The sequence below is a fragment of the Protopterus annectens genome, chromosome 10.part0 (assembly GCF_019279795.1).
Source record: "Protopterus annectens isolate FY-2018-M chromosome 10.part0, PAN1.0, whole genome shotgun sequence".
Lineage (NCBI taxonomy): Eukaryota > Metazoa > Chordata > Ceratodontiformes > Protopteridae > Protopterus > Protopterus annectens.
The window spans coordinates 542195724-542221172 of NC_056744.1; the positions used below are offsets into that span (position 1 = coordinate 542195724).

The 25449-nt window shown below is 39.0% G+C and overlaps 1 protein-coding gene across 1 annotated transcript in view; it reads left to right on the forward strand.

Annotated features, from left to right (window-relative positions):
* The first annotated feature begins 2573 nt into the window (after positions 1 to 2573).
* LRRC52 (leucine rich repeat containing 52) overlaps positions 2574 to 25449 on the forward strand; it is a 308782-nt gene continuing 285906 nt past the window's right edge. Inside the window, exon 1 of the mRNA XM_044085398.1 lies at positions 2574 to 3816. Coding sequence (XP_043941333.1) covers positions 3186 to 3816 — 631 coding nt within the window. The 5' untranslated portion in view covers positions 2574 to 3185. The remainder of the gene's footprint in view (positions 3817 to 25449) is intronic.

The window sequence follows — 25449 nt, forward strand, 5'->3', positions numbered from 1 at the left end:
CAAAGCTATGGAAAGAATCATTATGGAACTCATAAACAGAGACATTGGGGACCTACAGACACTTGACCCCACCCAGTTCGGCTTTGTAAAGGGCAGATCCTGCCTTTTGAACCTGGTTGACTTTTTCGAAACAGTCACTAGAGCCATTGATGAGGGCAAAGCAGTCCATACAGCCTACCTGGACTTGGCTAAGGCCTTCGACACAATACCCCACTCAGGCATCATAGATAAGCTCAACAGCTTAAATGTAAACCCTTATGTCACTAGATGGGTTGCAAACTGGCTAAAGGACAGAACCCATAAAGTTAAAATCGCTGGAGCAATGTCAGACTCAAAGCCAGTCACAAGTGGTGTCTCACAGGGTTCTGTCCTGGGACCCCTCTTGTTCGGCATTTATTTCTCAGAAAGCAAACATGGGAGGGTTGTGGCTGACAAAGTTCGCAGATGACTGCAAACTAGGCGCCATAGTCGACACACCAACGGACACATACATCCTACAAAAAGGCCTCACAGAAACGGAAAACTGGTGCCGGAGTCATGGCCTTAAACTAAATGCCAAAAAATGTATAGTCATCCCCTTTGGGAAAAACAAAGTACCCACAAATTATCACATAGACAGCAACCCATTGAGTACGGAAAAAGTAATCAGACACCTAGGGACCCAAGTCGACAACGACCTCTCATTTGACACCCACATTGCCAAAGTGGTTAGAAAGACATTCTACCTTGCACACCTTATCATGAAGGGATTCACATCCAGATCCAAGGATGTCATTGTACCCCTATACTCCTCCCTCATCAGACCCATGATTGAGTACAATGCCCCATTTGGTATGTACCTCACCCAGGAGCGGCCTTAGGTCAACTGGTGCCCTAGGCAAAAGGGCTCCACAGCGCCCCCACCACACCACCCGGTGCCCCCATTCTGGTCTACCTACACCAAATAAATACAGGAAAAGCGCCCCCTACTAGAACGGCGCCCTAGGCAACCGCCTAGTTGGCCTATGCCTAAGGCCAGCTATGACCTCACCTGGCATTTGCAACAGCTGGAGAGACCACAAAAGTACCTCACCAAGAGGATCAAGGGTCTCCAACATATGTCTTATTCTGCCAGACTAAAGAAACTCCAGCTCTATTCAGTAGCATACCGCCTGCTCAGAGGTGATCTCTGCCTGATGTACAAGGCCATGTCCAATCAGGAACTGATGGACATGCTCCACCTCAAAAAATCCAAATCCATCAGAACCACGAGAGCTAAAGACTTAAACCTCGGCACAAGTATGAATAGGACATGCTGGAGGGATAGATTCATAACCCAGAGGCTTCCCATACTCTGGAACAAGATCCCAGTTCATGTTAGGCAGAGCCCCTCACTGACTCTCTTCAAGAGAAATCTTGATGAGTAGATAGGAGACCGTAAGTTTACCCCAGGGGTCACATCTGTGTCTCTACTAGACAGGGGCACAGTAAACTAATTCTATTATATAAGGGGACCTTCACTGTGTCACTACTAGACAGAGGCGCAGTATTCTAAATCTATTCTGTGCATTTTTGTACCATTTCATGGGGTGGCGAAAGCCACATCACTATGGCTAGGCTTACAAATGCCCCAGGGCAGATAGCCTAGTACTAAACTATGAAACTATGAAACAAGCCACCAATGAAAGAAACATAATTTAGTGTATTTTTGCTTAAATAACTAAAAAAGTATAACATCTATAAATCTTACATAAGTGTGGGGAATCCTGCATTTATTCATAACAGAGTGGCTTACCTTCTCAGACCTCAGCATCAGGAGTAAAGCTACCATTCCAAGTATATCTAGGACTCTCCATACTTAGGAAGCTTTATTGCTTACCTGTAATACAATATTTCCACTTACCCACAATTATCACTAGTTTATGTCCCCTCTCACTTCCGCAGGTACTGGGAGACTTTACAATTTAAATGTCAATGGGTCAGAGGATGGAATACTCACCTTTAATGCTAGAACATCAGAAGTCTGGGAGTTCTATTCCCACACCAGGTGGTGAATTCACTGAGACAACCCAAATGTCTAACTCACATATCTCCAGAGTTTGTGGTTCAGTACTAGTCTGTGGCGGCATAGCAGCTAGTACAGAGAACTAAGGCTGTGAACTGCTAAGGGTCTGTTTCCTGTAGTTGTGGGTTTGATTCTCTTAGCCGCTTGTTTCCTGTTGTGTGACTCAGAGCAGGCCAGTGAATCAGGCAGTACTCTTAGATAATTGAGAAATTAGCCTAGGTATGTTATTCCTGACTACAGAAGGTGCATAGTATAATAGCCACCGTTATCATGTGTCATGCCTATTGTTATCACCTTAACTTATTTTTACAAGACAGCCTTGATTTGAGAAGTTCTCCTGCAAAAAACTGAAAATATCTAACGTCGATTGATTGAGAGTGTGTGAGCTGTCTTGTAGTATTTCAGGTTTTTAGTAAGAGAAGATGCATTTGGGTGCCAGAAAAGGTAACATAAATAATCTCGGTTCCTAGGTCACGGGACAAACTGTAATTTTTGAACAGGTACAAAAAGGTAAGTAGGTCTCCACTAACAACAGGGTGACACCTGGGCAGTCTAACGATCTTTAAAATCACCTTTTTCTCTGTGTGCATCAATAAAAGGCAAAGTCATACATCACAATCTGCAGACGGGCTCTTACAATACCTTCCTCAAGACTTTTTCGCTGAGCCAGGGGTTACCCTCTTGTTACCTTTAAGGAACACTGGCCCTGCTCGTATTACACTTTCTGTTCATCACTCACGCCCAGATGCTAGTAACAGCTCCGGTCACATCCAGTTTTCCATAACTTCTTTACCTTCGGACATCCCAGGGCTATTTCTCCTCTCATCTTAGCTCAAATACACTACACGTCATATTAGATATATTCATCCTTCAGGAGACACATTCATTTGTTTGACATATCATCAATGGTAGGTCAGTCTGAAGTTGCTCTGGGCTAAATTGTACCACACGAATCAGGACTGCGCAGCAAACGGAGTCCCAGTAGAAGCGCCTGTGCGCGTATGCATCGGAATCCCAGCAAGAAGACCTACCACCAGAGAGAGTCGAGAAGGGTCTCAGGCAGGGAACTGGAAGAACGTCACCAAACTGCCCTCGTCTTGGCATCACATACATACGCGTGTTCGCCACCTGGGCTACCTCCATGAGGCATTCGCCGCTTCCTTGGAGTGCCCGACTGCTATGGGTGCCCCTTTCTGCGGTGCTACTTGTTGAGATCGCTGGCTGCTGCCCATTGAACTGCACCTGTGACTTTACGGTAGTGGCTTGCCCTGGGAAACAGCTGCAAGATTTCCCAATCGATTTGCCCCTGACAGTGCGGCAGTTAGTGTTAACGGCCAACAACATAAGTGACATACCCCCACTGCAATTGAACCTGTTGAGCGACTTGGTGTACTTGGATTGCAGCAACAATTCCATCACTGACATTTCCGACGGAACTTTTGTTAATCTTGCTCGTCTGGTGTACCTGGATCTTAGTGGAAATCGGATCAGCCGGATTTCAAGTGGCACTTTCACCAACCTGGGTAATCTCATAGTGCTTCGGCTGGCTGACAACCCGGCACTGAGCGAGATTGATAGTGATGCCTTTGGCAACAACACGAGTTTGCAGCATCTCGATCTAAGTAGGGATAACCTGAGCAGCTTGGACGCGGCCACGCTTGGGGACATGTCCGCCCTGGTCTCAGTCAGTCTCAGCGGTAACCCCTGGAGTTGTCTGTGCCACCTGGAGGACTTCAGTAACTGGATGCAAAGCAGGGAGAGTAGCGTAGCAGGTGAGATTTGACAAGGGTAAATGTCTGTATTGGGAAGTGTGTTGTTTGTGTGTGTGTGTGTGGGGGGGGGGGGGGGTCCTTGGATATATTGTATAAATTCACATAATCACTTTGAAAAATATCATATCTGCTTCCTATGGAAAGTATGACGTGCGTAGTAGTATAAAATGCATTTTTACAGGACACCGAATCAGGATATATATAATTGCACTTTGCCAACATAAGATTATACGACAAGGACTGCTAGAGTTGTGTGCCACATGCAGAGTTATACAATCTCAGCAAATTTAAAATTAGAACGTACACATTTTAATTAACCGTGATATTTTAAATAACAGGCTTTTAGTGACAATCATTCAGACGTTACTTGCATGCAAGTTATATATTTATTTGGCCAGGAACATGTAGGAAATATGCTGGTGTTATCTCTGCACTACTGGATAGATACCTTCACACTATCACTAGCAGCCCCGCCACAACACACACACACACACATTTAACATAGTATTTAAGGAAGTATGCCCCTTGCACACACATTTCTGAGTCTAAATTAAGTTTCTGTATCTTACAGGGTTGCGAGATAGAAGAGGACATTTTGTGCCGTACATTACAGACAGTGAAGGCATACCTCCAAAGTGTACCACATTATGAAACGCATTCCTTGTTCTGAGACTTGAGATGTCCATGTTCCCAGCAGCTCCACATTGGAAGGGCTTGTTTGACATACATTCGGCAGTACGGCTATTGCATAAACTGATAATCGTGTTCCATAAAATGAATCATATTAATTCATCAAAATACATTTTTATAAGTATAAAGCAACGCATTTTTATTTTGACAATCCCCTGAGATTCTTAATTGAAGTTAGTACCGTTTTATTAATTGCTCCCTACTTTCCCCCTTGCAGTTTTCCACATTTTGGGTATGGAAGGCTGAGTGCTATGCGTAACCGTGAAGATAAAAGATTGCATTTCTAAGCTCAAGGATACCTCTTATAACGTTTCCTTTTAGACCACAACAGTGAAAATTGAAATCATAACCAGTAATACAGTTTAAACTTAGAATACTACTATCATGGGTTTGATTCCTTCAGCCTCAATTATCTGACTGCATTCCTCTATGCATGTTACTTAAGCAGGCAATGCTCCCGGGCTAAGTCTGAAAAAGATCCATGGATCAATAAAAATACTTGATTTAATTAAAAACTGTTATTGCTCGTTTTTATTCATATTTTTCTTCAATAGAATCCTGGAATTCGGGACGCGGATGTATTAATCCAAGCACTTGTTAACATGTACGTGTTGTTTGGTTAGCATACATCCTTCACCTGTCTGTACCTCGTTTTGAGACTTAAAAATCCCGGTTTTACGCTGTTTCGCTTCGAAATGGTCTGTCACACGCTTGTTGTCAATACATTTTAACTAATATTCGTGCTAAATTGTACTAAATCATATTACGTATTACGTATTAAGTATATCAGGGTAAACGTCCCTGGAGCTTTCAAGCCACACTTCTCAGCATCTTAGAATAAAAAATCTGGACAATGCTTAAAATAATTGGGGGACAAAGGCCCCAAAATAGGAACATATTTTAAGTATTGCTCTATACATTGCGAACGTTGCTAGGACAACATGATTTGCGTTAGTAGGCTTCTTTCCTGAAGGATATGAAGCCTTAGAATTAAACGCATGTCATTATTTAGTGACTCCAGTCCTCGGTGATTTTCCTGAAAAACAGGCATTTTATGAGGAACAAAGCAGACAAAAATATGACGTAAAAATCAGAACATTCTGCGAAAATCTGGACAGTTGAGAGATATGCCCCAGGTAACTGATGAAACTTTTAGTAACTGCCTGCCTAAGATTTTGCTACTTTTTCCACCTAACGAGATAAAAGGGTTTCAAAAATTAGTAGTTTCTGTGACTGTACACATTGAGCAATGGTCGTATATAAGTCTTAAATTAACTAATTATCAATGTAGTCAAAGTCGCTGCATTCTGGGAGGAGGAAGTTACCTTGACACCACAATCTCACTGCACGGTGGCAAAAGCAGTTTTTCAAAAAACGCACTTTGTTGTGCCTGGCATGTTGGGGGTACTATCACGGCTAGGCACCGTAACATACACATATTAATGCACACGTGAATACATTTCTGGGGGGGGGTGGTGTATGTACTTGGGTGTTTGAGGGTACTGTCATAACTAGGCACCATAACATACACATTTTAATGCACACGTGAATACATTTCTGGGGGGGGGGGGGTATGTACTTGGGTGTTTGAGGGTACTGTCATAACTAGGCACCATAACATACACATTTTAATGCACATGTGATTGAATACATTTCAGAGGGGAGTGTATGTACGTGCGTGTTTGGGGGCACTGTCATAACTAGGCACCATAACATGCATATATTATTAATGCACATGTGAATACATTGCTGAGGGGAGTGCATGTTTGTGCATGTTTGGGGGTACTATCATAGTTAGGCACTGTAACATACACATATTAATGCACACGTGAATACATTTCTGAGGGGAGTGTATGTTCGTGCGTGTTTGGGGGTACTGTCATAACTAGGCACCATAACATACACAAATTAATGCACGTGTGAATACATTTCTGAGGGTAGTGTGGGGGTTGGGGTACTATCATGGCTAAGCACGGTATTAATGCACATGTGAAGATATTTGTGAGGGGAGTGTATGCATAGGCATGCTTGAGGGCCTGAATAAAAAATAATCACACATTTCAAAATTGCAGGATCTTTGTAGTTTAATGTAAATGTACTGTGATAAAACTTTTCTTCCCCAGGCCTCCGCTGAAAACGGACTTTGCACAGCCGGCCTTTCCCGGTCAACAGAGACAAATAAATAAATAAATACACATACATACATACATAGGTGGTGCAGTGGTGTAGCGGTTAATGTTGTTGCCTTACAGCAAGAGGTTCTCTGGTTCGATTCTCAGCTGGGGTGCCTTCTGTGTGGAGTTCGTATGTTCTCCCTGTGTTCACATGGGTTTCCTCCCATATTCCAAAGGCATGCATCTGGAGCATTTCTCCCCTGGCCTCCACTGAAAACAGACTCTGTGGAACCTAGTCAGACTTTACCAGTCAACAAATGTTAAATAAATAAAAATATTGATAGTGGTAATGCAGCCAACATCTCCACTAACGCTGCATCTTGCTGACCTAAACCGAACTTTTAAAATACCGAATTAATTAGAATCCACCACTCACTCAATACGTTTGTTTTTATTTGCTTAACTTTGTTAACTGAGTAATTGGGCTAATCACAAAACCATTTCAATCACTACTCCAAGCAAGATTCAAAACCTGAAAACAAGTTACAGAAGTATGCATCTATAGCTGTTAAATGATGTCCCTTAAAAATGCCAGTCCTTTCCCCAATACTTTTTACTAGTCCTTATGTATGCCATTTGTAAATGTTGATCACAGTATCAACAGAGAATTATAATAGCTAATATGATAAAATTAGTTGGAAGAAGCTTTTAAAACCCTGCTCCCATGATACTCAAAGCCACACACTTGTTTGGTTGGGGTGGTTGAGTATGCTCTAGGTATAGGAAGCACAACTGTATCATGCAAAGGGAATGAGGCATCTGTTTTGATGCCTGCCTATAACTTATTCATTTTCCATATCAAAACAGCAGAGAATCAGCTTATGGTCTGCTTGCCATCAGTGGATGGCCACTGCAGTGTTCCTTGCAGAGGCTGCAAGGTTTGACTGCCACAGTATGTACCATTCCTGAAAGTTGTATTACACAGGCCTAAGAAATGTATTTCAGAATGCTTATGAACTGTGTTGTAGTAATTAGCCATTCATGAGTACTGCTCATCTAAATCTTATAAGGAATCAGCTTTGTGCTATCAGATGTCACATCAGTACACCACATCATCCTGATACATTATGGCTTCTTATTGATCTATACTGGTATCAGTGCAGTGCCCTATTGCATGTGGGAGCAGATACAGCGCTTTTGTTCTATAGCAACAGCAGCTGCATATTTATGCAGGAAACCTGACAGATCAAACATAATTTACATTTTTTTTTTATTTTTTATCACATATTTTTGGTCCCAGTCCCTGTATTCCACTGCTACTATCTGCTCATTCCCCAAAGGCCCATTCTTTCTTCAATTTCATCCAGTACAATTATATCTAATTATCATTTTCAGCTTTGGAACAGCAATAGGAGTTTCCATCCAAATCCTGCTTGACTCTGAAAGTGGGCCCTTCCCCTTTGGGGAGTTAATGACATCACCATCTATGACCCTAAGACTACCAGGTTACCCGTCCTGAGTGCATTCTGAAATACTGTTTGAATCCTTTCGTAAACCATATGTGGGTTCTCCCTCTCCAGGAGGGAGAACAAACTTACAATCTTTGGCACCTTAGACTGCCGCTTCCCTATGGTACCAAGAGGCAAAAGCCAAGGAGCAGTTATCAGATGTACAGTTCAGGGGATATAATAATTGGGAGGGGTCCCTAGCTGGGTGGCACTAGGATGACATAAGCATCACTGACTGTCTCATCCTGCTCATACCTCCCCTTTAACATTTTGCAGGTAGTCTGAGAAGCAGTCAGTAAGTTACATTCTAGGTCACTACAGGGGCCAGTCTTACCTGCAGTCAGATCCTGCCCACAAACTGGATAGGCACACCTATCCTCCCCTGCCACACCATCAAATGTCTGAACTGCTAATCAAACCCTGGTCACCTGTGCCATGCTGAGCTTTATTTTTCTGTGCAGTGGCATATTATAATAGAGGTGAAATGGGCTGTGGCCCAGGGCCCTTAGTTTTTGGGGTCCCTTAGCCAACCAGCAAATATGGCAAATGCAGAATAAAACATTACAAAAAATAGAAAAATTATTTTCCTGGTGTTATCATCTCTCTTCAGGAAGTTCCAGCCCCCCCAGTGCAGGCAATAGTAGTCTTCCTTTCCAGTCAGTACTTCCCCACTTAGTTTTCCATAGAATGGAGCATGCTGAATTCCCACCTCATGAGCAAACCACACTGTATTGATTTGCATTATACAGAAATCGGCAGAGCATTACTTGGATCTCTGTGGCTTGTCCATGACTAGGTGCTATGCAAATGTGAGCAAACTTTCAGTACTGTATGTGTGTGCAATGTTCCAGATGGAGAACACTGGTTAAGTGACTTGCTTAAGGTCACAAGGTAGAATCAAACCCTGTAACCCCACATCAACAGTCTGACCTCCATTAGCTTCTTTTTTTGGGGGGGGGTAAATCACTGAGGATTACAGTCAGGCTGTGTCAATCATTATAGAGGTCTATAGTTTTTCTGCTTCACAAAATGCATTTTGATGGAAAATCTTTTGTTCCGTTAACTTTTTAAAATGGTTTACAGTATTCTGCTCTTATCTGTCTGAAATTTTACAGAGCATCTCTGATTTTGTCTCATATGTGTGACCTGTCCTTATGCAAGTCACTTAGCCAGACAGTGCTTTAGGGCAAGTGGCTCCTCAATGGTCTTCTGGACTACAAATCTAGTAACTACTTATCAGCCAAAGTAGTTATGTTGTAAAGAAAATAAATTGTTTGTAGTGAGCATCATGATATGAGCCATGCTCTTTTGGTGTGATTCTTGGTTTCCTCGTTCTGTTAATTGTTCACAGTCTGTTTATTATTTAGCTGTGAGTAGCTTGATGGCATGAAGCCTATGTGTTTAATGTCACTATTTTAACTATGGATTGATTTTTAGTTTATTATTTTTTCCCACGCACACAGGTGTGAAATACACTTTGTCTGGTCTAAAACAGTTTGTATAGCACATAGTACAGATAAGTAAGGCTATGAACAGTTAAGGAACTGCTTCATGTAATACAGGATTTGAAGCCCTTAGCCTTCCTGTAACGTCTATGTGACTCTGACCAAGTTAATTCACCAGACAGTATTCCTGGGCTGAAAACAGACATTTGTGTCCAGTGGGTTATCCCAGGTTGTTAATAAATGCATTACACATTTCACATAGCTGCAATTATAACTTCGTTATATGCTATTTAAGTATGAGTCACAGTACGTCTCTTGTAGTTGAATGGGTTGCCAGTAAGTTTCAAGGGAAGAGAAGTTTACTGTTTCTCAAGATGTCTGCTTTCAGTGTGAGGGTTTTTTTGGAAACAGCTGTCAGGGCATTTTCTGAAAAATATAAAATACATTTTTTTAAATGAAAGGCAAATATCTGTAATAATTGTAAATGGAAGAAAATTGTTTGTACACTGATTGCATTCAGGTGAAAATTCAAACTCCACCAACTTTTTTTCTAAATAGTAAAGGCTGAGGTGACGCCTTGCTTCTCTGCATCTCAAATAAGTGAATATCCTGTACCAGTGATGGCTTTGGAGCAAACACAACCTTTCTAAAGAGACAGTACTTTTGGCAAGGTCATTTTCAGATAGCTTCGTTTCAGCAGTTAACTTTGAAAGAATTGTCTGACTCCCCAGTAATATCTATTTGTTTATAACCAAAAAAGCAGCAGCAGAACGGTGTCAATAAAGGCAGTCTTCCTGAACAGTGGTGTCAGCCAATAAATCCAAGTCCCAATTCTAAAAGTGTAGAATAACCTTTTATTGGTGTAAAAACAAGATTTAGCGCTTTCGTCTCCACACCGGAGACCTCTTCAGAATCCATTCATAAATGATTCCAACCCTACATTTATATGGAAGCCCATTAAAACCAATTACACAATAAAACAATAAACAATTAAACAATTAATTCAACAATCAATTCTTAAACTTAAGATTAATTAAAATTAATTCTTAATTCGTAAAAATGTAAATAATGCCCTTTATAGACACTCACTTACATGCCAAGATGCCAATTTTAAATTTTGGGTCATAGAGGAGGTGGAACATGCTGAGAGAGGGGGTGACTGGGAGACAAAATTAGAATATAGAGAAATGATTTGGCAGTTAAAATTAGATGCTTGCAGTGGTAAGGGCTTAAATGATCATATTTCAATTACACCGGCCCTTAAAATATTATCTCAAGACCCCAAAAGAAACAAGACATAACTTGATTCCTTTTCTTATATATTTATGTATTTTGTATTTATTGATTTTATCTATTTACTGATTTACTGATATACATGTATCATTTTTTATTTTTCATAATATTGGTAACTATAAGGTATCACATGTATATTATATATACACATGTAAGTATCATACACTCCATATACAAGGGTGTCCCATCACTACCTATCTTATAACCTATTTAAATCTAGTAGATAGAATATTGGTTTTATTGTTTTGAATATTTTTATTGTGCCAAGATTTTAGAATATGTATTTAATAATTTATTTAAAAATATATATACTATACAGTATTTATTTATTATTTATTATTATCAATTATTTTACTTATATACACTTATACTCTATTTATGTACTTTAAGATTTTAATTATCACATCTTTAAAGGAGTTTTCTGGGGATGTGTATATTTGGTTACTTTACTAATTTGTACTTTACATGGCCAGCTCACTAGTTTAAGAATTTGAATTGATTGTTGAATTAATTGTTTAATTGTTTTATTGTTTTATTGTGTAATTGGTTTTAATGGGCTTCCATATAAATGTAGGGTTGGAAGCATTTATGAATGGATTCTGAAGAGGTCTCCGGTGTGGAGACGAAAGCGCTAAATCTTGTTTTTACACCAATAAAAGGTTATAGAATTGGGACTTGGATTTATTGGCTGACACCACTGTTCAGGAAGACTGCCTTTATTGACACCGTTCTGCTGCTGCTTTTTTGGTTACCCACTCTTCTTTGGTTCTTGATCTATTTGTTTATAATACAAAAAATTTAAGTTTGACATTCTTATGTATTTCTTTAGCATGCAATACAGAAAGGATCATGCATAATCAGGACCTCATACAGTATCAGTGCTGTCAAAATGTTAGATTATAAAATTCTTTGGCAGATTGTTGAGCATCAGAGTATTTGTCATGGCAATAAAATAAACACTGAAAAGAAAGAACTAGGTTATGCTTAATTTGGTAAAATTGTCTGTATGAATGAATGTGTGTCTGTGTGTGGTTGTAGCTACCTATTTACCTCTCTGTTACTCTCTAGATATACATATATATATATATATTTATATATATATATATATTTATATATATATATATATATATATAAGCAGTTATTTTGGCTGGGACTCTCAAATCTTGACATCTGTTTTGTTGGCACACTTTAATCGACAAAGCAGATGACTGACAGGTGTATGAGATCGACAGTCTCTGGGGTTAGGGAATATGCCCCTTCTCCAGGGATTATCCAGTCTTGGAGATATTATATATTATTAGCAGGGGGGGGGGCACAGGATGGCTTGCTCTCTGCACTAAACAATGCTTTTGTATTTTTTTTTTAACTTTTACTTTGCATACAGAGAGGATTTTCCTTGTGAATATATAGTGAACTCTTGATATCAACACTGGATATTTTTTGATCATAGTGAGTACAGATATATATATATATATATATATATATATATATATATAAAATATATGTGTACACATAAATATATAAACCTCACTCACTATGATCAAAAACACACACACACACACACAGATATATATATATATATATATATATATATATATATATATATATATATATATATATATGTACATACTCAACTTGGATCAGTAAAGGAAATGAAATAGAAACACATCTGGACTATTAAATTCAAATGTTATAAAATATATTTAGGTTGCTTTTATCATCCAAACAAAAGCAACTAAACTAACTCAAAACCACATTTCGAAAGACAATAATGAGAAAATGCATTATACACCATTAAACAAGGCATAAAATACTTCCATGAAATATATCTCAAGCATACAACACCCCCAAACAGTAACCCCCACCACAAAACAAACATACAAACTAATAATGCTATATAGTGCCAACAAATAATAAATAAATATCAAGCAATCGCTTCCATTTACTTCAATGGTAAACAGTAAACAAATATAAATGCACTCACACATCACCCACCAACTTCGAAATTTCCAGCCAGCCAGATTCAAAACACATGCCTGTGTCAAGAAAAACGTAAAATAATAACAAAAATGCTTAAAAAATAGCCAATGAGAACACAAAAAAAACATATGTGTGCATGTGTACATGCAGTGCGTGTGTGTGTGTGTGTGTGTGTGTGTGTGTGTGTGTGTGTGTGTGTGTGTGTGTGTGTGTGTGTGTATGTGTGTATGTGTGAGAGAGCACATGCATATGTATACTTATATACGTATATACATACATTAAAATCAAGTAAAATAGGCTAATATTACAAAACACAGATGAAATACAGTACTGAAAAAATGCAAATAAATATGAAAACACCACCAACAATGCAGAAAAATTTCTTCAGAAAAATACTGCCCTGTGCAGCTATACTAACATAGACTGAAAGTGAAATGTAACGTAAAGTAACCTGGTGTCACTAGCAGGGCAATGGCACGGGAGACGTGTGCCCTGGGCTATCCCTTACGCTGGTGCCTTCTCTGAGATTGAGGAGGAAAAAGTATAGCTTCTCTGCCGTAGTAATCGTTCACTCTTCCTATTGTACCAGGGACAGCCATTCCCTTCCTACTTCCATAGCTGAACCTCCTGTCATTGAACACCTTCCATTCAGAAGTCCAAAGTGCTTTACTACAGCTGTATACCCAGAAAAACTGCACCCACTGAACTGAATGTAAAACTGGAACGTAAAAAGAAAGAATAAAAGAATAATGAATGGGTCTAAATGCCATACCATGTACTGTGAGGTTGCACTGTCTTTTACCTACTTGTGATTCAGTTGCTCATGGCTTATCTGCTTGCAGCTGAATCCATAACTGTGCATTCAAGTGAAATACACTAGAATGTACATACACACTGTTAAATATAAATATCCTTTCTCCAGTTTTGTGCAAAGGTAGAGGCAGAATGTTTATATTCTAGGTGTGTAGAGGCCAAAACCCAGTTGGGTGTGCAGAGGAACCCCTGCAAAAACACTTTTTTAAATCTTATTGCCAATTATGAATATACCATGACTTCAGTGATCAGTAGCAGATTATGGAAACTCAAGCAGCTGGTACCACAGTTTTATAAAATAGAACCAAATCACAGTTATGACATTCATTATGAAATCATGATACCTATTCCTAAGGCACCAGAGTTTTCATTCATTATACCCTGGGGTCCTAGTATATACCTCCTAGGTCAGGTAATGTCAGTCATGGTCAGTCAAGAACTTTGAAGACAATCCACAGAACTGAATTACAAATAGGTCTGAGCATTGTTGTGCCTTCCCTCTATTCATGCTTATTTACATTTTATTGGAATTTTGTAATTTATACATATAAAGTGTTCATTACATTGTATAATGTATGTGGCAATTTAGGAGAGGCAGACAAGTAATGGGATATTGGTATAGCTGCCTGGGGCCTGATTCATTACCCTGTACAGGGTTCCATTTGTCCAGAATCCAGCTGTGTTCTCTCTGGAGATATATGCTGCAACAATATGGCATTAACGGCCATTTAATTAGGTCAAACCATTACTGAGTGATGTCAGAGGGGATAGCTATTCTTAATAAAAAAAAAAAAAAATAGGGAGGTCAAAAATGAGATGTAGGCATCCTACAAGCATGCAACCCCCTCACCCAAAAATAATAATATGTTGCATACAGTAATATTTCTGATTTTTTATGATTTGTAGCTTGTTGAGAAAAACTTGCTGCAGCTTTTATATTGTCTTTAATTGGTTTGTTTTATTCATTGCAGTAAAGAATGAAGTAGTTCACTAATAGGCCTGGATTGTGTGATACAGTCTTAACATGTTGTATTTTAGTAGTCTAAAAATGTAGCATTTTACTAACATATGTTTGCAGTACCTTCTTTATAGCCTCCAGCAACTATAATGGTTTTGACATTTGACAGGTCATATAGACTGCATTATTTAGAATGATGATCATAGCCATTTGATCTTCAATATCCATTATATAGTCATCACTCCTTATTATTGTGATACAGTCCTCTCTACAAGACTGGACTGAAAAGGATTTCTGCATTCAATTAAAATCCATTACTCTGGCAGTTGGTGCAGCAAACTATAGCTCCAACTTATTAATGAACTGCTTCATCTGGCAAGGGTGCAGGGCTTGAATCTTTCTACCTTCATTTACCTTCTTTACGACACTGAGCAAGTCACTTAACCAGACAGCTGTTTGGAGCTACTGGGAATTTGAGCTAGGCTCCTAAATGGTTTCCTGAACTGCATGACTAGTAACCTTGAACCTGTTGTTTCTGTTTGCCAGCCATTCCCTATTGCGTAGCTGATCTAGTTCAGATTATGGCAATATCATCAACACAAAACTTTTTTTAAAGCAATGTGGGCAATTTATTCTTCAAGGACAGCCTGCATTGCATTTGTAGATAAAGCACTTAAATGTAAAAGTATTTTCCAACAACAAAGTCTGCATTATTTATTTTATTTATTTATTTTATTTTACATTTGTTTACCGGGCTAGTCCAACTGGATACATTTCCATTTTCAGCAGAGGCCCGGGGAGAAAAGCTCCACATTGAAGTTAATAGAAACAAGTCATTTACATAAAAAAAGTAAGTAGTTAGTAAAATACCAACAGAAATAAGGTTTAATCTAGATTCTAGTAGTTGAAAATATAAATAAGTAAGGACATTTACTCTAATTTTCTTTACAGTACAAGATAGGTGAGTTATACTTTAGTAAAACATTCATGAAGAGTCTATTTAATTAAGTAAGTATAAACCATAGAGAGTTCTATATAAATTCATAACAGAGGCTAATTAACAAGGGTGATTTAGAGAAAGTCTACTCAAGGAGAGAGAGTAGAAAGAGGTGAGAGAGGGTGATTCAGAGAAGAGTAATTAGAATCATAAGATTAGTCAGGATTGATGCATGGGCATAGCCAGAGTGTTTTTAGATGTTGTTTGAGCTTTTGTTTAAAGAGGAAGGGTGACAAGGTAGAAGTTAGAGTGGTAGGTAGAAGATTCCAGTATTTACCTATGGTGTTGGAGAAAAGTGAGTCACCTGCTTTGTTATTGGACTTACTTAACTTCACAAGAAGTTTATTAGAGGAGCGTAAAGAATTTAGGTTAGAATAAGGAGAAATAAGGTCAGAAAGTATAGGAGTATTTTTTGGTTGGTAAAATATCCTATGAACAAAGGTAAGTTGGGAGAGTAATAGTGTATTTTTTAGTTCAAGCCAGTCTAGTTGTTGTAGATTCTGACAGTGGTGAGTTCTAAATGGGTTTCCGGTGGCAAATCTAGCAATGCTATAGTATGCATTTGCTAGTTTAGTGAGGTTATTTTTCTTTAGGTTAGTGTATATGGATGAAGCATAAAGAAGAGTAGAAATAAGATGAGAGTGTGCAAGTGTGATTTTGGCTTGTGGAGTTAAAAAGGTTTTAATTCTATATAAGGAGCCGAGTTTTCTATTTACAGTTTTAATAGTGTTATTAATGTGATTATCAAAAGTGAGGTTATTGTCAATTATAATACCTAATAGCTTAGTGGTAGAGTCAGGGGCTATATGTGTGCCATTGTTGGAAGTAATAGAGAAGTCTATGAGGGGAGACTTAATATTAGGCCTAAAGAGCAGGAGTTTGGTTTTATTGGCATTCAATTAAATAAATTCATTAGTTGTTGATGACTTTAACTTCTGCAGAGATTGTGCATATTGACTTAGCATATGCTATCAGCTGATTAATATTTCTTATTCTGTCATAAATACTCTTCTATTTAAACTGTGCTACACATAGCTATGCCTTATGGTGTAGTATTCATGATCTTTATACAATTTCATGTAGTTCATACAAAGCTACCAATAAAGGGCATGTAATTTCTTTCTTTATAACACTGAGTGTACACAGTTGGTAACATGGTTATAACTGCTGGTGGAGCTGGGGGGAGGGCTATCTGTGGATGAAAGTACCTTATGCACTTATCATCTGGTCATTTTTAAACAGGTCTTTAATCTGAGTTTACAGGATTATTGTGTGTGTGAGCGTAAATTAAGACGGAATGCTTTGGTTACTGTGTACTTCTTTGAAACAAATGTGAAATATGTGTCTTTGGTCATTATTGTTATAAATTTTTTTGACACAAGCACCTGAGAAGGATACAGTTAACAACATATCTATGCTTTCTGAGTTTGTGGGATGTCTGTGGATACAAATGACTGTGGACAACCCTGCTGAAAGTTAAAACGTCAGTAGTCTGTTTTTGCAACACTTGTGCACATCCATGTAAAGCAAATTGGAATACTTTATTGCAGTCACTTTATCATAATCAGGCATGTGATGTGTACAGTCAGTAAAATGGTTGTCGTTTTTAAGTACAGATATTAGTGGATTACAATGACAGCAGATTGAGTGGCCTGTTATAGTTGAAATGTTCTGAAATGGGTACTTTTGTCATTATCGGTTCATACATATTGTTTCACTGCTTACTGGAAAAATGTTCAAAACTAGAAGTTTAAAACAAACTCTAACAAAAACCTGAAAAATAATGTAAAACAATCAGGAAGATGAATCAAATAATGCATGCATTTATGCATGGTCCTAAAATGTGTGTTGGGGTCCATGGTTTGAAAACAGCCCAGGGTCCAAGGTACACTTAATCCACCACTGCCTCTATGCTAACCAGTGCAGCTAACATAACTTATGTTCTGTGTGTCTGACTGTGTCCACGTTTGTGCATGAGCATGTATGCACATGTATGTGTGTGTGCATGATACATTTATGTATCTGTCTGATATTGTGTTGAGTGAACTTTTGTTTATAAGTGCCTCCTGTGTAAGTGGTCAGGGTGATGTGGTGTAACTTTATTTTATTTATTTTATTTTATTTTACATTTATTGACCGGGCTAGTCCAACTGGATACAAGTCCATTTTCAGTAGAGGCCCGGGGAGATAAGCTCCACTATAATCTACATAAATACGAGACAAACAAAAAGTACAAAACAACAAAAAAAAAAACCAATCCAAAATACATAAACTTGAAAATATCCATCAACAAGTTGATTTATACCGTAACTTAATTCTACTGTGGATGAGTACAAATGTTTAGCAAGGCAAAAATACAGTAATGTTTACCATGAGAAAAGTCTTAGATAATTCACAAAGAGGGGAGTGAGATGATTAATTTCCTAAATTCAGCAAGGTGGGTGCGTGGAGGGGAGATGTAGAAAAAAGGTAATACTGGTGGGGGGTTAGTCTGGGTTAGTACATGGACACAGCCATTGTAATTTTAGTTGAATTTTTAGTTGTTTTTAAAGAGTGGTAATGATGAGAGAGATGTCAGTTTACTGGGAAGCTTGTTCCAAATCTTCCCCACTGAGTTAGAGAAAAGAGAGTTACCTGCCTTATTGTGGGATTTCTGAATGGTTACCAGTAGTTTATTTGCAGATCGAAGGGTAAATAGGTTTGTGTAGGGGGAGATGAGGTTTTTGAGAATAGGAGTTTTATTAGGCTGGTATAGAATATTATGGGTAATGGAGAGTTGTTGAAATTCAATTTGGTTATTAAGTTCTAGCCAACCTAGAAGTTTGAGATTTAGACAGTGATGAGTTCTAAATGGGGAACCTGTAGCAAACCTGGCAATATTGTTATAAGAAGTGATCAATTTGTTTAGGTTGCTTTTGGAAAGATTAGTAAAAATAGGTGAGGCATAGAGGAGGGTGGAGGTCAGATGGGTCTGGGCAATAGTAGCTCTAGCATCTGGGGTGAGAAAGGGTTTTATCCTATACAAGGATCCAAGTTTTCTGTTTATAGTTTTAATTGTAGCATTAATATGTGAATCAAAGTTGAGGTTATTATCAATTATTACACCTAAGAGTTTGGTAGTTGGGTCAGGAGCTATGATTGTGCCATCGATAGATGTAATAGAGAAATGAATCGGGGTGGATTTTATAGTAGGAGTGAAGAGTAGTAGTTTGGTTTTTTTGGCGTTTAGGAGTAGACAACATTGTTGGAACCAGTTTCCTACTTGATTAAATACAGTTTGGGTGATGGAGTGCAGTTCAGATGAGGTGGAAGCTTTACAAATCAAAGAGGAGTCATCTGCATATTGTATGCAGGTAGGTAGAGGTAATATAGTGGAAAGGTCGTTAATGAATATGGAGAAAAGTAGTCATCCCAGGATTGATCCTTGATGGACACCAAGGGTAATAGGGAGATGTTTGGATAGGTTGTTGCCCCACAGGACAGACTGCTGTCTATTGTCCAAGTAGGACTTGAACCATTGTAGTGCTTGTGTGTCAAGTGAGAATGAATTTAGTGTGTTGAGAAGTATTTGATGGTTAACCATATCAAAAGCTTTAGATAGGTCAATAAATAGTGCAGAGGAGAGCATGTTATTGTTACGAAGTTTATTTATACAGTCCGTAAAGGATAGGAGGGCAGTGGTGGTACTATGGGATGGTCTAAAACCATGCTGACAGTCAGCTAGTAGATTATTTTGGAGGATGTGGTCAAGAAATTGTCGATGTATGCATTTTTCCATGATTTTGGCAAGTGGTGATAGTAGGGCTATAGGTCTATAGTTGGAGAGTTCAGTTGCGTTACCACCCTTGTGAAGTGGGATTATATGAGAGATTTTCCAGAGTGAAGGGATGTAGCTTTCAGTTATGGTTCTATTGATTAGGATAGAAATGGGATAGGCAAGAACTTTTGCAGCAGTTTGAAGGAATTCATGTGGTAGGAGATCAGCTGAGGGAGTACAAGGTTTAAGTTTGTGAAGTAGAGTATAGATGTAGGTTGTAGGAATAGGTTTTAGGTGAAAGGTAGGAATAGGTTTTAGGTGAAAGGTAGATGGTAGGGATGTTAGGGAGGATGAGGGGGTAGAGTTAATAGGTGGTAAGGTGTTAGCTAGAGACTGGACAGTTTCTGAAATAAATGTATTGAAAGCATCTGCTATCTGGATGGGAGAGTTTGGAGAGAGACCAGATGGGGTTGGTGTTTTGGAGTGGCCTGGATGTAATAGTTTGCTTATGCCTGACCAGAAGGTTTTGGGTTTACTTTGGTGCTTGTTCTGGAGTTTCAAGAAATATTTTTTTTTATCTTGAACTATTGATTTTTTGGTGGCATTTCTAAGCTGTCTAAAGAACTGCTGATCAGTTGGGTCTTTAGTGTTTCTCCATTTGGACCAGATTTTGTTTCTTTGAAGGATTTGTTGTCTGGTTTCTTTAGTAAGCCATGGGGCTGCTTTGCTTCTAATTCTTATAGTGCGTGAAGGGGCATGGAATTCAAGAATTTGTAGGAATTTGGAGTTGAAATAGGATACTGCTTCATCAAGTGGTAGGTGCCTTAAAGGTGACCAGTCAAAGGATTGAAGTTCAGATTGAAAGGCTAAGGGGTCAAAGTGTTTTTTGTTGCGGGTGATTTTAAAGGGAGTTTGATTTGGGATAAAGGATTTTTGTCTAGATAAATAGGTAAGTGAGTGGTCACTAATATCGTCAGGAAGGATGCCAACTTTGTAAGAGAGGGGGTGTTTGTTGATGAGGATCCAATCTAGTATACCTTCTTTGCCGCTGGGTTTATGGATTCTGGTGGGGGTGATAATAGTTTGGGAGAAGCCATAGATATTTATATGGGCTGTAGGTTTAAGAGTGGCACAGGTTTTCCAGTCTATATTAAAGTCACCGAGTACAATGGTTTCTTGAGGGAAGGATGTCAAAAGCCAGCAGAGGATACTTTCTAGGGTGCTGATGTTATTGCCTGGGGGTATGTAGGCGCATATTATGTAAATGGATTTTGTAGCACTGAGCTGGAGCTTAGAGATAAGGATTTCTACATTGGTGTCTGGAGGTGGTTGTATTAGTAGAGAAGTGATTTGTAAATGAAATTTATGCAGTATTGCTACCCCACCACTCTTTTTGGTGGGTCGGTCTAATCTTAAGATATTATAACCAGGTGGGAGTATTTCATTGTCTTTTGTAACAGGTTTAAGCCAGGTTTCAGTTATGCATAGGATATCAAAAGAGTGAGTATCTAGTAGTGCATGTAGTTGGCTTACTTTGTTGTTAACACTCCTTATATTAAGGTGAGCTATGAGTAGAGAATTTGGGGTTAGATGGGGAGTGAAAGGGGGAGTGGGGTGGCTAAGGGTGTTGCAGCCTGGTCCTGGGTTGGGATGAATGTCCCCATGAAGGAGAGGAAATCTATTGGGATAGTAGTGATGCTTCAGAAGTTTAATGCAATTTTGTTGTGATTTTCTATATTGCGTGAATGTAAGATGGGCTACTCTGTGGAATTTAGGAGATAGATAGGTTGAGTTGGATGTTATGTTTGAATGGCTTAGGATTTAAAATCATTTATTAGCAATGTTTGTTTTAGGGGTTGGTGAGATGATGTGAATTGTAGGTTTTCATAAAAGGTAATTGTGTATGGTATTGAAAGGATAGATAGGAAAGAAAGTAGGAGTGGTATTTGTACATATGTGAGTGTATGAGTAGGAGGCATGTTTGTAGGAGATTATAGAATAGTATAGGATTTAGGAGGTAGGGGTAGAGCGAGTGTGGAGTATAGAAAATATGTAAGAGGTGAGTGAGGGTAAAATGTCAGTAAGGGAGTATGTGTGTGTATGATTGGTCTGTAATGTGTTAGGGATAGCTATTGGATAGGAAGGAGGGGGTGTGGCTTTGTAAGTATAAGAGTAGGACCACTGGGGGTGGGTGGGAATTGGGGGTAGGGTAGGGAGCGGAGTGAGCCAAGAGGGCTAACGGAGCGGGTTAGAGCAGGTAAGTGTGAGTCTGCAGAGACAATCAGAGAGCAGCAGCAGATTCTTGAGGCAAAGACGTATGTCCAGGTTGAAAGAGAGTGGTAGATCAGGTGATTGGTAGAGAAATGTTGGTGGAGTGGAAGGATTGAAAAGAGTGTAGCTAGATGGTGGGAAAAGAAAGGTAGCAGCAGAGTGATGTAGCAAGGAGATTTGCAATTAGTCAGGGGAAGAGAGCTGGAAATAGTATACAGAGCAGATATATAGGAGGTAACTACAGCAGTGATAGCTGTATACTCAAGACAGGATGAGACACAGATCACACAGCTACATGGGTGCCTCCCTTCTGCTGGACAGCCTCTGTAACTGACTAATAATTCTGGCTTTGTAGATGGCCATGGTATAAATCGCTGCCTTCATACTGTATTAGTCATGCTGAGTAGCTCTTAGTATTTGTTCCATGGTGCAAAGTAACATGGCAACTTCTGCAACCCTGATCTTCAGTAGCCTGTATCTTTGAACTTGCAAACACTGAAAATCAGTATAAAGGCTCTTGAAAAGTAGGAACATCCAGACAGAAATCTGGACTGCTAATTAGAATAAAATTTGATTACCAATAATATGCAACTCTTCATACTTTCAGTAGATATCTGGGATACCACTCAGAAACACACGTTTAAAAACCTGAGAGTGACAAAAATGACATAAAAATATGAGCATATTATCAAAGAGACCTCCGTTGACTTTAATGAAACATACTTATTCATTTTAATTTTTTAACCAGGATAGATCACTCATCAGAACTGATCAATTTCAGTCTCAGCTGGGAAAAATGACAAAATGCAAGTATGAGAGAACTATAGCTGCAAACTACAGTGGGTTACAAATATAACAACATGGAAAGCACTGCAGTACACACTGCGGATGAAGGTATTACAAAGGCATTTATTTTCATTTCTGGTGGAAGGAGCTGTAAGATGTGGGCACTCTTTCTTTAAATTATTGGTGCTACTGGCATGTTGCTCATGAAGTATGGTTTTCTGTATACCAAACAATGTCAAACATTTTCTTTGGGAGAATTCAGAAGGGATAAATCAGGCCTGAAAACAGGTATGCACCTCCAAAACAGGCACTGTTTAGAGGTTTGCTGTGCACCAGGGTTTTGTCTTTTTTATGGAATTTTCTGTATATTTTCCTTTGCCGTTAACACCGCTAATCATGTCTGTGAAGCCAACCTTTATTATGCAATAGCATGCAGTCACTATTGGAACAAGTTACATATCTCACATATATCTAACAATGTGTGTAAGAGAGGAGAGGTATTGTTTTCCTCCAAATACATACTAACGCCTAGATTTAGTAAAGTGCTAAGTGCTCCAGTGATTCAGAAAAATAATTAAAGCACAATTCACTAAATAATTTTTCTCAATCAGCCTTTTCCAAAATTTAGAAAATGTGCAAAAATATATTTTCTGTCTTATTGAAAATACTTAACTTTTGAAGAGATATCAAATCCTCAATACCTACAGGGTAGGAGTCAAGACTGCCACAACACTGCTGAGTAGTACAATTGTCTCTATGTTCATTTTATCTTACAGAAAATAATTAGGTTTTCTAGTGGTAGCTTAGTATTTTCCATTCTCTGAGATATGACAGATCCACATCAAAATTCATAACTTACTTAGCCACTCACAATAGGCCATACTACAGGTGTTCAAGAGCTAGTAGCTCATGGCATGATTGCCCGCTGCCAATTTCTTAAAAACACAACTGGTCAAACTTCCATAAGCCTCATCTTCTTTTTTTACATAGTCCTTCTAATACTTGACCCTATAACACTGTATAGTCCTATCAGAACTTAAACTAAAACCCTAAAAGCTCCACCTAGTTCCCAGTCCAAGTCCACCCTCTGTTATCCTAAACTTCCATTCCCTATTCCTAACCCTGAAGTTCCTGATCCCTCCCTAAACCTAAGACTCCAACTCCCCTACCTAAACCTAAATTCCCTGTTCTCTCCCTAGCCCTAAAACTCTACTTCTGCTCCCTAAACCTAAGCCTTCCTTCATAGCCGGCCTTAGGCATAGGCCAACTAGGCGGCCGCCTAGGGCACCACTCTAGCAAGGGTGCCTTTCCAGTATTTCTTTGGTGAAGGTAGACCAGGATGGGGGCACCATGGAGCCCTTTTGCCTAGGGCACCAATTGACCTAAGGCTGGGCCTTACTGCTCTCTAACTATAAAACTCCATTCCCTTTCCTTAAACAAAAAAATCCCCCTCCTACTCACTAACCCTAAAATTCCACTCCTGCTCCCATCCCATGGCTGCTTGTCCGAACTAATATTTGAGACTGAGGCCGAGCCCCAACCTACATGATTTACAAGACACTTGAGTCCCTGGGTTTGTGGCAGTGGTTTTCAAGTGCTTGGGACTCAAGCACTTGCTAGGATCCCCTAAAACAAGTGCTGCCACTACCAACTGAAGGTTTCAGTTTAATGAGCAGCTCTGTAGTGTCAATAAGTTTAACAGGCCTCCTTAGTTCTGTTTTATTCAGACTGAGCAAGTAAGCTTTGTTCTGTAGTTACACAAAACACATATTTTCCTTATTTTCTGCAGAGCATGATTTTTGCACAATGCATCCTGTTTTGAACTTGCTTAAAACTGTCATGGGATCCACCTGCAACTTTTTAAGAAGCAGATAATCTTCATCATTATCCTCATCAACATCATCTTCATCAACCTCCCTTTTTCATATTTTTTTTACATGAAGCTGGGGTGCTGCATGAACTGTCACTACATCTCAGTATTGCTGATCTTCTACCTTTTTCAACAGTCATGCAGAGAATGCTGCTTACGTACCAGAAGCAATATGCCAAGAACAAAATGCAGTACGTTTCAAAATGTCAAAACTGGTTTTGAAAGTAGTCAAAGCAAACCAATCTTAATAAATGCCTATTTCATTCAAAATGATCACCCACATTTAGATGTAAACTCTCAAGGGAATACATTATTAGAAATTAAATCAATATTCATACTTTGGATACATGTAGGTTCATAGGTGAGTACTAGGCTAATGGCCCTGGGGCCTTTACAAGCCTAGCCCATAGGATTACCCTGGCATCGTGCCACCAGACCTTAGTTCCCAGTGCCTCTGTTGAGTAAAGCCACTGGAGTGATCCCTGGGGTGAATTTTCTATTTCCCATCCACTCATCAAGATTTCTCTTGAAGAGGGCCAGTGAGGTGCTCTGCTTGACATGTATGGTAAGTCTATTCCATAGCATGGGTAGTCTCTGCATTATGAACCTGTCCCTCCAGCATGTCCTGTTGATTGTGGTAATGAGGTTGAGGTGTCTAGAGTGCGTGGTGTGAAAGGACTGGGATTTCTTTAGATGTAGCATTTCTAACAGAGCTGGGTCAGACATGTCTTTGTAAGTCAAGCAGAGGTCGCCTTTAATTAGGCAATATGAGACAGAGAATAGTTGGAGTTTTTGAGTCTGTCCATATAGGACAAATGTTTAAGGCCCAGGATCCTCTTTGTGAGGTAGTTTTGTGGCCTCTCCAGTTGTTGCAGCTGTCTAGTAAGGTACATGCCATATGCGGCATTGTATGTGATGATTGGCCTAATGAGGGAAGAGTAGAGGGAGACAATGACTTCTTTCTTCCTGGATGCAAAACCCTTAATAAAGGAGTTTTATTTTCTTAGCTTGACAGTAAATAATAGACCTAGCACAGCTAATACCAACACAAGATTGCATTACAGTTATAACTACATTAACAGATGTAAACATAAAAAAAGTCAAACACCTAAATCTCTTTTGCAGAGGGAGAGCCCCTATATCCTCTTATG